The 14,892-nt window shown below is 43.9% G+C and overlaps 1 protein-coding gene across 1 annotated transcript in view; it reads right to left on the bottom strand.

Annotated features, from left to right (window-relative positions):
* The window catches only part of LOC115086658 (cullin-9-like), a 582,584-nt gene that overhangs the window by 37,035 nt on the left and 530,657 nt on the right, over window positions 1-14,892 (bottom strand). The window contains exon 38 of the mRNA XM_029592817.1: window positions 470-587. Within this exon, the coding sequence (XP_029448677.1) occupies window positions 470-587 (118 nt within the window). The remainder of the gene's footprint in view (window positions 1-469; window positions 588-14,892) is intronic.

The following is a 14,892-nucleotide window of genomic DNA, read 5'->3' as shown; positions in this document are numbered from 1 at the left end:
GGATCCTTAGCTGTGAGGGAGTGAGGGGTAAAGCCTGGGATAAGCACAGAGGATCCTTAGCTGTGGGGGAGTGAGGGGTAAAGCCTGGGATAAGCACAGAGGATCCTTAGCTGTGGGGGAGTGAGGGGTAAAGCCTGGGATAAGCACAGAGGATCCTTAGCTGTGGGGGAGTGAGAGGTAAAGCCTGGGATAAGCACAGAGGATTCTTAGCTGTGAGGGAGTGAGGGGTAAAGCCTGGGATAAGCACAGAGGATCCTTAGCTGTGAGGGAGTGAGAGGTAAAGCCTGGGATAAGCACAGAGGATCCTTAGCTGTGGGGGAGTGAGAGGTAAAGCCTGGGATAAGCACAGAGGATCCTTAGCTGTGAGGGAGTGAGAGGTAAAGCCTGGGATAAGCACCGAGGATTACTCAGGAGAGCAGGAGATGTCTGATCTGTGAGTCGTGAGAGGGGACTGAATCTCTTTACTCACCCAGAAGGATTTCCAGAGCACTGGTGTGAAGCTCCAAGCTCTCTGTCTGCTGCTCTATCACATCCATTTTCTCTGTATCCTGATTGTAGTAACTGTACACACAAGAGTATGCCATGACCTGCAGGAACACAGAATTGGACAAGGTGTGATGTGTTAGTATATGAGGTTGTCTGTGATAGGTGTGTGTGGCTTGCACGTTGGCTCCACACTTAGCATTGCATGTGTCAGCATGCAGCTGTCGGATGGGCTGCATTTTCTCTGTATATTTAAGGGAAGGGAAGAGACAGTGCATGTGTTGTTATATCTCTTGTGCTGGGGGGGCAGATACATGTGCCAGTGTATTCTAGTGGGGGTGGCATGTGTACATTAGAGGTAAGGGGGGTGGTTTGTGTTACAGTGTGTGGCTGTGGGTGTTCAAATGTTGGTACTGTGAGAGATGTCCACAGATGCATAAACCCGTGTTTAGCTGTGGAGGGGGGAGACAGACGCGTGTGCCCATATTTAGCTGTGCAGGGGGGGAGACAGTCGCGTGTACCCATATTTAGCTGTGGAGGGGGGAGACAGACGCGTGTGCCCATATTTAGCTGTGGAGGGGGGGGAGACAGTCGCGTGTACCCATATTTAGCTGTGGAGGGGTGGAGACAGACGCATGTGCCCTTGTTTGGAGGGGGGTAGACAGACGCGTGTGCCCATATTTAGCTGTGGAGGGGGGGAGACAGACGCATGTGCCCTTGTTTGGAGGGGGGTAGACAGACGCGTGTGCCCATATTTAGCTGTGGAGGGGGGGAGACAGACGCGTGTGCCCATATTTAGCTGTGCAGGGGGGGGAGACAGTCGCGTGTGCCCATATTTAGCTGTGGAGGGGGGAGACAGACGCATGTGCCCTTGTTTGGAGGGGGGGTAGACAGACGCGTGTGCCCATATTTAGCTGTGGAGGGGGGAGACAGACGCGTGTGCCCATATTTAGCTGTGGAGGGGGGGAGACAGTCGCGTGTACCCATATTTAGCTGTGGAGGGGGGGAGACAGACGCATGTGCCCTTGTTTGGAGGGGGGTAGACAGACGCGTGTGCCCATATTTAGCTGTGGAGGGGGGGGAGACAGACGCATGTGCCCTTGTTTGGAGGGGGGTAGACAGACGCGTGTGCCCATATTTAGCTGTGGAGGAGGGAGACAGACGCGTGTGCCCATATTTAGCTGTGGAGGGGGGGGAGACAGACGCGTGTACCCATATTTAGCTGTGGAGGAGGGAGACAGCCGCGTGTGCCCATATTTAGCTGTGGAGGAGGGAGACAGACGCGTGTGCCTATATTTAGCTGTGGAGGGGGAGACAGACGCGTGTGCCCATATTTACCTGTGGAGGGGGAGACAGACGCGTGTGCCTATATTTACCTGTGGAGGGGGGAGACAGCCGCGTGTGCCCATATTTACCTGTGGAGGGGGAGACAGTCGCGTGTGCTCATATTTAGCTGTGGAGGAGGGAGAGTGTCGTGTGTGCCCATATTTAGCTGTGGAGGGGGAGACAGACACGTGTGCCCATATTTAGCTGTGGAGGGGGAGACAGACGCGTGTGCCCATATTTAGCTGTGGAGGGGGGGGGGGGAGACAGTCGCGTGTGCCTATATTTAGCTGTGGGGGGGGGGGAGACAGACGCGTGTGCCCATATTTAGCTGTGGAGGAGGGAGACAGACGCGTGTGCCTATATTTAGCTGTGGAGGGGGGAGACAGTCGTGTGTGCCTATATTTAGCTGTGGAGGAGGGAGACAGACGCGTGTGCCTATATTTAGCTGTGGAGGGGGGAGACAGACGCGTGTGCCCATATTTAGCTGCGGAGGGGGGAGACAGACGCGTGTGCCCATATTTAGCTGTGGAGGAGGGAGACAGACGCGTGTGCCTATATTTAGCTGTGGAGGGGGAGACAGTCGCGTGTGCCTATATTTAGATGTGGTGGGGGGAGACAGACGCGTGTGCCCATATTTAGATGTGGTGGGGGGAGACAGACGCGTGTGCCCATATTTAGCTGCGGAGGGGGGAGACAGACGCGTGTGCCCATATTTAGCTGTGGAGGAGGGAGACAGACGCGTGGGCCTATATTTAGCTGTGGAGGGGGGGAGACAGACGCGTGTGCCCATATTTAGCTGCGGAGGGGGGAGACAGACGCGTGTGCCCATATTTAGCTGCGGAGGAGGGAGACAGTCGCGTGTGCCTATATTTAGCTGTGGAGGGGGAGACAGTCGTGTGTGCCTATATTTAGCTGCGGAGGAGGGAGACAGACGCGTGTGCCTATATTTAGCTGTGGAGGGGGGAGACAGACGCGTGTGCCTATATTTAGCTGCGCAGTGGGGAGACAGTCGCGTGTGCCTATATTTAGATGTGGTGGGGGGAGACAGACGCGTGTGCCTATATTTAGCTGCGCAGGGGGGAGACAGTCGCGTGTGCCCATATTTAGCTGTGGAGGGGGAGACAGTCGCGTGTGCCCATATTTAGCTGTGGAGGGGGGAGGCAGACGCGTGTGCCCATGATTAGCTCTGTATGGGGGAGGCAGATGCAGGAGAACATGTGCTTCTGAGCTTCCACAAGATTCAGCTCTTTCTCCATTCCGTTCACTATTTATGTTGTGGAAAATCACGTCACAGTTAAATGCTTCATTTAAGATATGCACTGATCCCCCCCCCATTATTTCATCTTTTGTCACTGCCCTGGACAAGCTCTCCAGACACGTCTCCCAGATCAGGGGCTGGCTCTGTAGAGATATGCTGGGGTTCAATGTAAGCAAACCTCAGATTCTGCTGCTTTCTCCTTCATGAAACAGTCAATGCTCCTGCCTGCTGGTCACATAGAAACATAGAAATGACGGCAGAAGAAGACCAAACGGCCCATCCAGTCTGCCCAGCAAGCTTTCACACTTTTTTTTTTCTCATACTTATCTGTTACTCTTGGCCCCCATCAGCAAACCCATGGTTCCAGTTTCCCTATACCCCCGCCATCAATGTAGAGAGCAGCGCTGGAGCTGCATCCAAGCAAAGCATCCAGCTCAATTGGTCAGAGGTAGCAACTGCTGCAATAAGCAAGTTACTCCCATGTTTATTTGTTTACCCAGCCTGTGCAATTCAGTCCTTGCTGTTGTCTGAATATAATTCCTCTTTTCTTTATTCTCCCTGCCATTGAAGCAGCGCGTTGCGCTGGATATGTATTCCCAGTGAAGTATCAGGCTTAACTGATTCAGGGTAGTAACCGCCGTAACAAGCAAGCTACTCCCATTATTATTTGTTTGCCCAGACTATGTAATTCATTCCTTGTTGGTTGTTGCCTGAATATAAACCCTCTTTTCCTCTTTCCTCCCTGCCGTTGAAGCAGAGAGCTATGCTGGATATGCACCGAAATGCATATATATTTCAAGTGAAGTATCAGGCTTAATTGATTCGGGGTAGTAACTGCCGTAACAAGCAAGCTACTCCCCTGCCTCTGGAACCAGCTGATGCATTCTGACTAATTTTTCACTTTTCTCCCAGGTTTTCTGTTTTTACTCTCTCCCTTGCAGGTCTCTCGTTGTGCTGCCGAGCCCTGCAGGACTTCCGGGCTGTGCTCCTCCCCCCCCCCCCCCCCGGGGACGTGGCTGACGTCAGCAGGGGCTCTCTGAGGATAAAAGACAGCCAGGGACCCAGCAGGCGCCGTGCACCCGCGGCGCGCACCGAAAGGGCAGAACAAAGGGGCAGGCCCCTTTGTACGCCCCTTCATACAGCCCCAGTACACCCAGAGAGATAAAAAAAAAAAAAAAAAGGATACCAACCAACAGCTACCTGACAACAGAAGTTTATCAATGACCACAAGCTCCACTTCCACTTTCACCATCCAAGTATGCACAGGAAATGGTAAGTATGCAAACACAAAGAAGCATCAACACAAACACCATCACAGCACTAATGAACAAAGGGATACAACTACAAATAACCTAATTCCAGTAACACGTACCATCAGTACCAAATTAAACAGCATACTGTTTAATGATCTCTTTTCTTCTAGTTAACGCACAATCAGTAACAAAAACATTTCCCATCATAACAGACCTGCTATATGACACAAAACCTAATTTTATAGCAATAACAGAATCATGGCTAAAAAAAATCAGATGTAGTTCTAAAGAATCAACTACCAAACAAAAACTACGAGGTCTTCTCGATCCCAAGAATAAATAAAAGAGGAGGCGGATTATTATTAATCATTGAAAAAATATTTAAAACTAAATTACTCTCAATCAAAACACCAATGAATCATGAAATTGCCCTTTTTGATACTAATCATTTTCAAATCTGCCTGGTATACTGCCCTCCCAGTCTCCTCGAGCTAAATATCTCCCCACTAATAGAATTTTTCACAACTCATCTAAATCCCTCTAAACCCACCATAATATTAGGTGACTTTAATCTACACATGGATGCCCTCCCCCTATCTAATACCTGCCAAACACTATTAGACATAATGACTGCACTAGGTTTTAAATTGATCACAGACAAGCCAACACATAAAGCAGGCCACTCATTAGATCTAACCTTTATTAACAGTAGCCTCCTTGAAAATATAAAAACTGAATACACACAAATCCCATGGTCAGACCACTTCCTCATTAACTCCCGGATAAAGTACAAAGGACCCATAAAAAAACAGAACATGGAACCAGCCGAATTCTCATACCGCCCCCCTTATAACACTGAAATTCTTAAAGACAAACTATCCAAAGAATTAACACATATCATCTACCTAGATAGCCACAACGCTACAACTGACTGGCTAAACAGAATAACTTCTTTAGCTAACAAACTAAATCCTCCACAAACGGCCCGCATTAAAGAACCAAAGTCAAACAATCCATGGTACAGTGAACAAATCAAAGAAGTAAAACGGATATTTAGAAAAAAAGAAAAAGAATGGAAAAACAACAAATCAACCGAGAATCTAAGTACAGAAAACAACTAGCTTACTACAAAAAAACAATCTTAGACACCAAAAAAAAATACTACAGCTCAAAAATAGAAAAATTTGCAAACAACGCCAGAACCCTATTTAATATAGTAAACAACCTAACATGCGACAACACTATTAATCATCTAACCCTACAAGAAAATCAATGCAATGATGTAGCCCAATTCTTTAAAGACAAAATTGAGAATCTAAGGAAAAAAATCCCCGTTAACTACAAAACAAGAGATTAGGATGCCCACTAGAGACGTCAGTATCTAGTCTGAATTTGAGGAGGTATCACACCCTGAAGTAGAAAAAATGATTAGGCAATTTTACCCTGCTACCCACAAAAGCAACACCATACCCATTACAGAACTTAAAAAAATAGCCGACACAATAATCCCAACCTTAACTAAAATCATCAATCTCTCACTAGACGAAGGAGTAATGCCGGATACCTTGAAAGGAGCCATAATCAAGCTAATTATTAAGAAAAAGAACCTTGACCCCTTAAATCTTAGCAACTACAGACCAGTCTCCAACTTACCCCTAATACCCAAACTAATCGAAAAATCAGTTCAAAAATAACTATCGAACCACCTTGAAAATAACAACATACTATATCCAGCACAACATGGATTCCGCAAACAATACTGTACAGAAACATTGCTATTAGCTCTATCAGACAATATCTTAAGAGGATTCGATACAGGAACACACTACATTCTGGTTCTATTAGATCTCTCTGCAGCATTTGACACTGTAAACCACAGAATACTAATCAATAGACTGAAAGAAATAGGACTCACTAACAAAACACTAAAATGGTTCGAGTCATACTTAAACAATAGATGTTTTCAGGTACAAATCAAAAATGCACTTTCAGACAAAGTCAAACTATTAACTGGTGTCCCACAGGGATCAGCCCTATCTGCAACACTCTTTAACATCTACCTCCTCCCAGTATGTCACTTACTAGCAGGACTGGGAATCGTACATTATATTTATGCAGATGATATACAATTACTGTTACCCATTCCAAACACCATTGAAGAAACAATGAAACTAGCCAATATGTACCTAGAAATAATCAAACAGCTCCTAAACCAAATGGAATTGGTAATAAACATTGACAAAACTGAATTCTTACACCTTGAACGTAAAAACACTCACCACACACAACCAACATTCACAATCAAAATATTCAAACCACCGAGTTAGTAATAAAAGTTAGGGATCTAGGAGTAATAATTGACCCTGAGCTAAACATGAAACAACACATCTCACAGAAAATAAAAGAAGGTTATGCAAAACTAATGATCCTAAGAAGACTAAAACCTCTATTAACGATTAACAATTTTCGCACAGTTCTACAAGCAATGATATTCGCTAGCACAGATTATTGTAACTCCCTGCTTTTAGGACTACCCCAATCTACAATTCGACCTCTGCAAATACTGCAAAATTCCGCTGCCAGAGTTTTGACAGGCAAAAAAAAGAGTGACCATATTACAGGAACACTTGCTGAACTCCACTGGCTTCTAATTGAACAAAGAATACAATATAAAGCACTTTGTATAATCCATAAACTAATCCACGATGATAAAGCCGACTGGCTTAACATGGCACTGCGCGTGCATGTACCACTAAGAAACCTGAAATCTGCAAATAAAGCTCTACTAACTGTCCCCTCTGTCAAATCAGCACATCTCACGCAAGTAAGGGAAAGAGCACTGTCACTGGCTGGTCCTGTACTCTGGAATACCAAGCCACTCGAAATAAGACTACAGACAAATCTGAAATTATTCAACACTAATCTGAAAACCTGGCTTTTTAAACAAGCATTTTATAAAGATAAAGAAAAGGAGAAAAATAGTTGAACGATAAGGATGCACCAAGCTAGAAGTTATTAGTAACCTACATAAGCATATTAATGTTAAAATCAAACTGCCTAATTATTTCCTAACAATCAGGTTTAACTTACCCACCTAGTTTATTATTTTACATTGTTACCGTACTATGATGGCACACGAGTAATTTGTAATCTATACCACCCATATTTCTCTTTATCGTGCCCTCCTGTAAACCGTTGTGATGGTATTTAACTTGACGGCATAGAAAAATTTTTAAATAAATAAATAAATTGTTATTTATTTTTATTGTTGTTTCATTGTAAACCGGTTTGATATGCATTTTATGCAGGAAAATCGGTATAAAAAAACTATAAATAAATAAATAAATAAATTTGTTTACCCAGACTATGTAATTCATTCCTTGTTGGTTGTTGCCTGAATATAAATCCTCTTTTCCTCTTTCCCCCTGCCGTTGAAGCAGAGAGCTATGCTGGATATGCACTGAAAGTGAAGTATCAGTCTTTCCTCCCTGCCGTTGAAGCAGAGAGCTATGCTGGATATGCATTGAAGTGAAGTATCAGACTTATTTGGTTTGGGGTAGTAACCGCCGCAACAAGCAAGCTACTCCCTGTTTTTTTTGTGAATGCAAATCCTTTTTTTCCACATTTCCTCTTGCCGTTGAAGCATAGAGCAATGTTGGAGTCGCAATAACCGTGTGTATTTATTTAATTTATTTATTGTTTTTGTTATACCGAGTTTCATGATAGGCATCACATCAACCCGGTTTACAAATAACAAGGAGTGTAAAGCATAACGTAAAAAACAATATTTTCAATAAGAACCTTGAACTTTAAATACAGTGAATCAGAAAAAGGGAGAGGGAAAGTTACAAAAAACAAGGAAAATAAACTTGGGATGGAAGGGGAGAAATTGAACAGTACAATATTTACATTTCAGCCTATTGATACATTAGAATAGCAAGTGAAAAATGAAACGGTACATAGGTAATCAAATGAATAAATATGACAGTTGTGAATGGTAATAGTATGATAAATATTCAGCAGGAATTAGTGAGAGAGGGTTTGAGGTTGGTTGATTCGTGTTTACATTCCATTATTGCATACGAGTTAGTGCTAGTGAGAGGAGGTTTTATTCAAGGCTTGGAAATGCTTTTTTGAAAAGCCAAGTTTTTAGTCTTTTCCTAAATGTTAAAGAGCATGGCTCTTGTCTCAAATCAGGTGGGATCGAGTTCCAGAGAGCTGGACCTGCTGATGAGAAGGCTCTGAGACTCAAGGATTTATGTTGGTAGGTTTTGGCCTTTGGAATTTGGAGTGACTCTTTGTAGTGTTCCCTGATAGGCCTGGCGGAGGTGAATTTTTTAAGTGGTATTTGTAGGTCAAGTTGCGTGTGTTGGTTGATAGTTTTGTAAATGATGTTAATGGTTTTGTACATGATTCTATAGTGGATCGGAAGCCAATGGAGGTTTTTGAGAATAGGTGAAATGTGGTCAATTTTCCTGGAATTTGTAAGGACTCTGGCTGCAGAGTTCTGAACCATTTGTAAAGGTTTGGTGTAAGAAGCTGGGAGGCCTAATAGTAATGAGTTGCAATAATCTAGTTTGGAAAAGATTATTGCTTGCAAGATTGTTCTGAAGTCCTGAGTGTGAAACAGCGGTTTTATCTTTTCAGGATATGTAATTTGTAGAAGCAATCTTTGGTGGTTTGGTTAATGAATGTTTTGAGGTTGAGACGATTGTCTAGGATGGCTCCTAAGTCTCTTACGTGGGTTGTTTGAAGGAGTGTGGGTGGTTTAGGAAGTGTGTTATTGTTTTCCGGTGATATGAGCAGGAATTCTGTTTTCGAAGCATTGAGTACAAGGTTTAGACTGTTGAGGAGAAGTTTAATTTCTAATAGGCAACTGTCCCAGTATTCCATTGTTTTTGAGATTGATTCTTTTATAGGGATTACGATCTGTACGTCGTCTGCAAAAAGGAAATGTTTCAGGCTTAATTTTGTTAGTAGTTGGCAGAGTGGTAAGCAGGTAGACATTGAAAAGGGTGGGTGAAAGTGATGATCCTTGCGGCACTCCTCTATTAGAAGGGTGGTATTGGGATTCTTTATTATGAATTTTGACTCTGTATCCTCTGTTTTCTAGAAATGTTTTGAACCAGTTTAGTGTGGCACCTGTTAAACCAATGTTTGCCAGCTGTTTTAGAAGAAGGGCGTGGTTGACGGTGTCAAAGGCCGCCGAGAAGTCAAGGAGGATTAGAAAATATGCTTGGCCTTTATCAATACCAGAGAGTAGGTAGTCCATGAGTGAAATTAGTAGCGTTTCGGTGCTTGCGGCTTTGCGAAAACCATATTGGTTTGGGGACAGAATACTGTGGTCCTCTAGGTAGTTGGATAGTTGGGTGTTTACCAGTTTTTCCATGATTTTAGCTATAAATGGTAGGTTGGAAATAGGGCAGAAGTTGTTGGGATCACATGCATTTAGATTTGGTTTTTTAGCAGTGGCTTGATTGAGGCAGTTTTAGGTCATCTGGGTAGATGCCATGTGATAAGGAGCAGTTTATAATATCTGCTAGGGTTTTTGCTATTGTGTCCGGGATAAGAAGAAGCATTTTGGTAGGGATTTGATCAAATGGGTGTGATGACGGTTTCATTCTTTTTAATACATTTTGTATCTCTGTGATTGTATGTGTGATTGTATGTGTATCTTTTGTATCTCTGTGATTGTATGTGTATGTGATTGTATGTGTATTGAATAAGGGTATTATCTCCAGGTAGTAGCCATCATTCCCGCAAGCCACTCCCCTCTTCATTCATATCCTCTAGAATTTATGGATCCACAGCGTTTATCCCACGCCCCTTTGAAGTCCTTCGCCACTTCCTTCAGAAGGGTGTTCCAGGCATCCACCACCTCTCCGTGAAGAAATACTTCCTGATATTGGTTCTGAGTCTTCCTCCCTGGAGCTTCAAATCGTGACCCATGGGGTTCTGCTGATTTTTTTTCCAATGGAAGAGGTTTGTCATTGTCTTTAGATCATTAAAACCTTTCACCTTTTTGGTCGCCCTTCTCTGGACCGCTTCCATCCTGTCTTTGTCTCTTTGGAGATATGGTCTCCAGAACTGAGCACAGTACTCTAGGTGAGGCCTCTCCAAGGACCTGTACAAGGGGATAACCACTTCCCTTTTCTTGCTCGATATTCCTCTCTATGCAGTCCAGCATCCTTCTGGCTTTAGGTATCGCCTTGTCACATTGTTTCGCCGACTTCGGATCATTAGAACTATCACTCCAAGGTCTCTCTCCTGCTCCGTGCACACCAGCCCCCCCCCCCCCCCCATCGAATACTGTTCTTTCAGATTTCCACACCCCATATGCATGACTTTGCACTTCTTGGCATTGAATCTCAGCTGCCATATCTTTGACCACTCTTCCAGCTTCCTTAAATCCCATCTCATTCTCTCCACTCCTTCCGGCGTGTCCACTCTGTTGCATATCTTAGTGTCATCCGCAAAAAGACAAACCTTACCTTCTATCCCGTCCGCAATGTCGCTCACAAAGATATTGAACAGGACCGGTCCCAACACTGATCCTTGTGGCACTCCACTTAACACCGCTCTCTCTTCAGTGTAAGTTCCATTTACCGTCACTCATTGTCTTCTATCAACCAGTTTGCAATCCAGGCCATCACCTTGGCACTCATTCCTAAGCTTCTCATTTTATTCACCAGCCTCCTGTACGGGACCATATCAAAAGGTTTGCTAAAATCCAAGCAGATGACATTGAGTGCTAAAATCCAAGTAGATGACATCGAGTGCTTAGTCGCCCAATCAAAAAAAGTCGATGAGATTTGTCTGACAGGACCTTCTCTTGGTGAAACCATGCTGCCTCTGGTCCATCAATTCTGCTGCTTGTAGATAGTTCACAATTCTTTCCTTCAGCAGTGACTTCGATATCGTTCCCACCACCGAGGTGAGGCTAACCGGTCTGTACTTTCCAGCCTCGTCTGCTCCCGCTCTTGTGAAGTGGGACCACAGTCGCTCTTCTCCAATCACTCGGCACCACTCCCATTTCGAGGGAGCTATTGAACAGGTCACACAGCGAAGCCGCCAGCATATCTCTGAGCTCCCTCAGTATCCTGGGATGAACCGCATCAGGCCCCATGGCTTTGTCCACCTTCAGTTTTCCTAGCTCTTCCCATACATTCTCTTCCGTAAATGGAGTTTCATCCATTCCGCTTCCCTCCAGTTTCTTGTTAACTAGCGACGGTCCTTCTCCAGGGTCTTCTTTAGTGAAGTATTTGTTTAATAATTCTGCCATTTCTTCATCTGTCTCCACCCATTGATCCTTTTCACCTTTCAATTTCACTATACCACTTTGGACTTTTCTCCTTTCACTGATGTATCTGAAAAATGTTTTGTCACCTCGCTTTACCTCTTTGGCAATCCTTTCTTCCGCTTTCTTGATTGCTTTCTTTGTCTCCCTCAGTTCCACCAGATATTCTTCCTTGTGTTCTTCTCTTTGGGATTCTTTATATTTCTTGTACGCTGTTCTTTTAGCTTTTATTTTGTCAGCCACCTCCTTTGAGAACCAGATAGGTCTCATTTTTCTCTTGCTTTTCTTTACTTTTCTAACATATAGATTAGTTGCCTTGGTAATTGCTCCTTTTAGTTTGGTCCACTGTTATTCCACATCTCTCTCAGCCTTCCAGTTTTTCCTCCAGGTACTTCCCCATTTCATCAAAGTCCGTGTTTTTGAACTGCAAAACTCGAATCTTCGTGCTACTTCTCCGTATCCTATTTGTGATATGAAACCATACTGTATGATGATCACTGGTGCTGAGGTGGGCACCCACCTGGACATTAGAGATGTTATCTCCATTAGTGAGAACTAAGTCGAGTATAGCTCCCTCCCTCGTGGGTTCCATTACCATTTGTTTGAACAGAGCCCCTTGCAGGGCATCCACTATCTCTCTACTATTGTTAGATTCTGCAGATGGGATTCTCCAGTCTACATCCGGCAGCTTAAAATCTCCAACAATCACCACTTCTCCCTTCTTTCCCATATTTTGTATGTGTTCAAGTAGAGCTTTGTCAATCTCTTCCATTTGATTTGGAGGCCTGTAAACCACTCCAATAGAAACGGAAGTCCCATCATCTTTTTTTATGTCAGCCCACAGTGCTTCTTCTTTGCCCCATCTTCCTTGCAGCTCAGATGCTTGGATATTGTTTCTGACATAAAAAGCCACTCATCCCCCTTTCCTGTCCTCTCTGTCCTTCCTTAACAAGGAATACGGTATTACCGTATCCCAATCATGAGATTCCGTGAACCACGTCTCCGTGACAGCAACAACGTCCAAGTCCGCCTCTATCATTAGGGCTTGCAGATCTGGGATTTTATTGACTAAACTACGAGCATTTGTGCTCAAAGCTTGCCAGCTTTTCTCATTCTGGTTACAGCTTTTCTTGGATTCCTTTAGTATCTTATTTAGTTGAATTTTCTTATGCACCTCACCCTTTTCCTTTGCATTTTTATTTTGGGGGTGACATTTCTGTATGCATTGGGTTTCTTCTTTCTTTTTGGATATCACTTCAATCTCTTTCGCAAGATCTTCTTCAATAACTAATAGAGAAGGCTTTTTGCGCTTTTGTAACTTGATACAGTTTGTGTCTCCGCATCACAGGTCTGATTCTACCAGAGCCCACTGTAATTCTGTCTTTTGAGTACCGTAATGCTCTTGCAGGGCGATACTGTTAACCCGCAACTGGACTCGCGTTTTTGACACGCCAGCTTTACCCCTTATTCAGTAAGGGGTAATACCGTGTCGAAAATGCGCGTCCAACCCCTCCGAACCTAATAGCGCCCATAACATGCAAATGCATGTTGATGGCCCTATTAGGTATTCCCGCGCGATTCAGAAAGCAAAATGTGCAGCCAAGCCGCACATTTTACTTTCGGAAATTAGCGCCTACCCAAAGGTAGGCGCTAATTTCTCCGGGCACCAGGAAAGTGCACAGAAAAACAGTAAAAACTGCTTTTCTGTGCACCCTCCGATTTAATATCATGGCGATATTAAGTCGGAGGTCCCGAAAGTTAAAAAAAGTTAAAAAATAAATAAATAAAAATTTCAAATCTGCCTACGGCCCGCGGGTTGGAAGACGGACGCTCAATTTTGCCGGTGTCCGGTTTCTGAACCCGTGGCTGTCAGTGGGTTTGAGAACTGACGCCGGCAAAATTGAGCGTCGGCTGTCAAACCCGCTGACAGCTGCCGCTCCTGTTCAAAAAGAGGTGCTAGGGACGCGGTAGTGTCCCTAGCACCTCTTTTTGCTGCGGGCCCTCATTTGAATACATTATCGCCCGCTCTCCCGCAACTTTTACTGTATCGGCCCGTATGTGAGTGAGGGGGTAATCTTGTGGGCTGCACAGCTGTCAAGAATGGGTATCTGTGAGTCACAGGTCTTATCCTGCCTGAGCCCACTGTAAACCCCTTTTGTTTTGACTTTTGGTTTTTATGTGGCAACGTGGGATTAACTCCTGAATATTATAAAGTGGGTGAAACTTTCTTTATTGCTTCCAATTCAGCTGTATCTTCAGCCAACTCTTTTTTCAAGGAAGACAAATCTGAGCAATTAGGACAAGCCCTAAGTTTCCAAATGATTTCCCTGAGAATAAATGCTCCACAATGGTTACATTGGATAGTCCTCATTTTGTTAAATGTATCTGATGGATAACACCTAAGGAACAACCAAATTACCAATTTATCTTGTTGCCAATTATGTATTTAGGCAGATTATACCAGAACAACAAACCTAGGGGTGGGTGGGTAGAGGGGCAGGGTGGGAGGGAAGTAAACAGTTGACAGAAACAGCAAAATTAAAAGCTTTGTAAAAAGGCTTAAGTTAAAAGAATTCTTAGCTCTGCTTTCAAAGCAGACTGGCTAGAAGCTGGGACTGATCACCTTCTATGATGCACAAGTCAGCTTCTAAGTAGCTGTTAAAAGCTGCCCTTAATTATTTTTTTGGTTGGTATACTGTCTGATTTCTACCACACAACAAACCAAATCAGCCACTGCAATATCTGGAGAAATAGGCACACAAGACCAGCACTATACAGAAACAGCAAAACTGATGGTATCATCGCAATTCCTAGCAACTTGCACATTAGAAATTTAGGGGTTATTGTGGGCTCTCTTCATCCCCATGTCCAGACCTTAATTCAGGGCTCTTTTTTTAAGCTTCATCTTTCGCGCTCATTAAAACTGTTTGTAAGTTATGTAGATTTCCATTTGACTTTAACTCTGTCTTCACTGAATTACTGTAACTATTTTTGGGCCTCCCAAATTCCACCTTGAGGGCCTTACAATTAATTCTCCGAGTGTCCGTTCCCCAATAATGGCCATTCTTCACTGGCTCCTGGTATACTGGTGCATCAGGTTTAATATTCTTGTTTTAGTTTTATCATCACTCTGAAATCTTGATGCCTCAGTGTGTGTTTTTCTGCTGATTCAGGCATCTATTGCCCATCCCACCCTCTTCTAAGCATGTCCTATTAAAGAATCGCATGAGAGTATTTTTTGGGTTGTCAGGCCTGTTTCAATAGAATGAGCTCCC

This window comes from Rhinatrema bivittatum, chromosome 3, assembly GCF_901001135.1.
Source record: "Rhinatrema bivittatum chromosome 3, aRhiBiv1.1, whole genome shotgun sequence".
NCBI classification, from domain to species: Eukaryota; Metazoa; Chordata; class Amphibia; order Gymnophiona; family Rhinatrematidae; genus Rhinatrema; species Rhinatrema bivittatum.
Note: the sequence above shows the minus strand (reverse complement) of the source record. Positions and strands in the feature narration are given on the sequence as shown.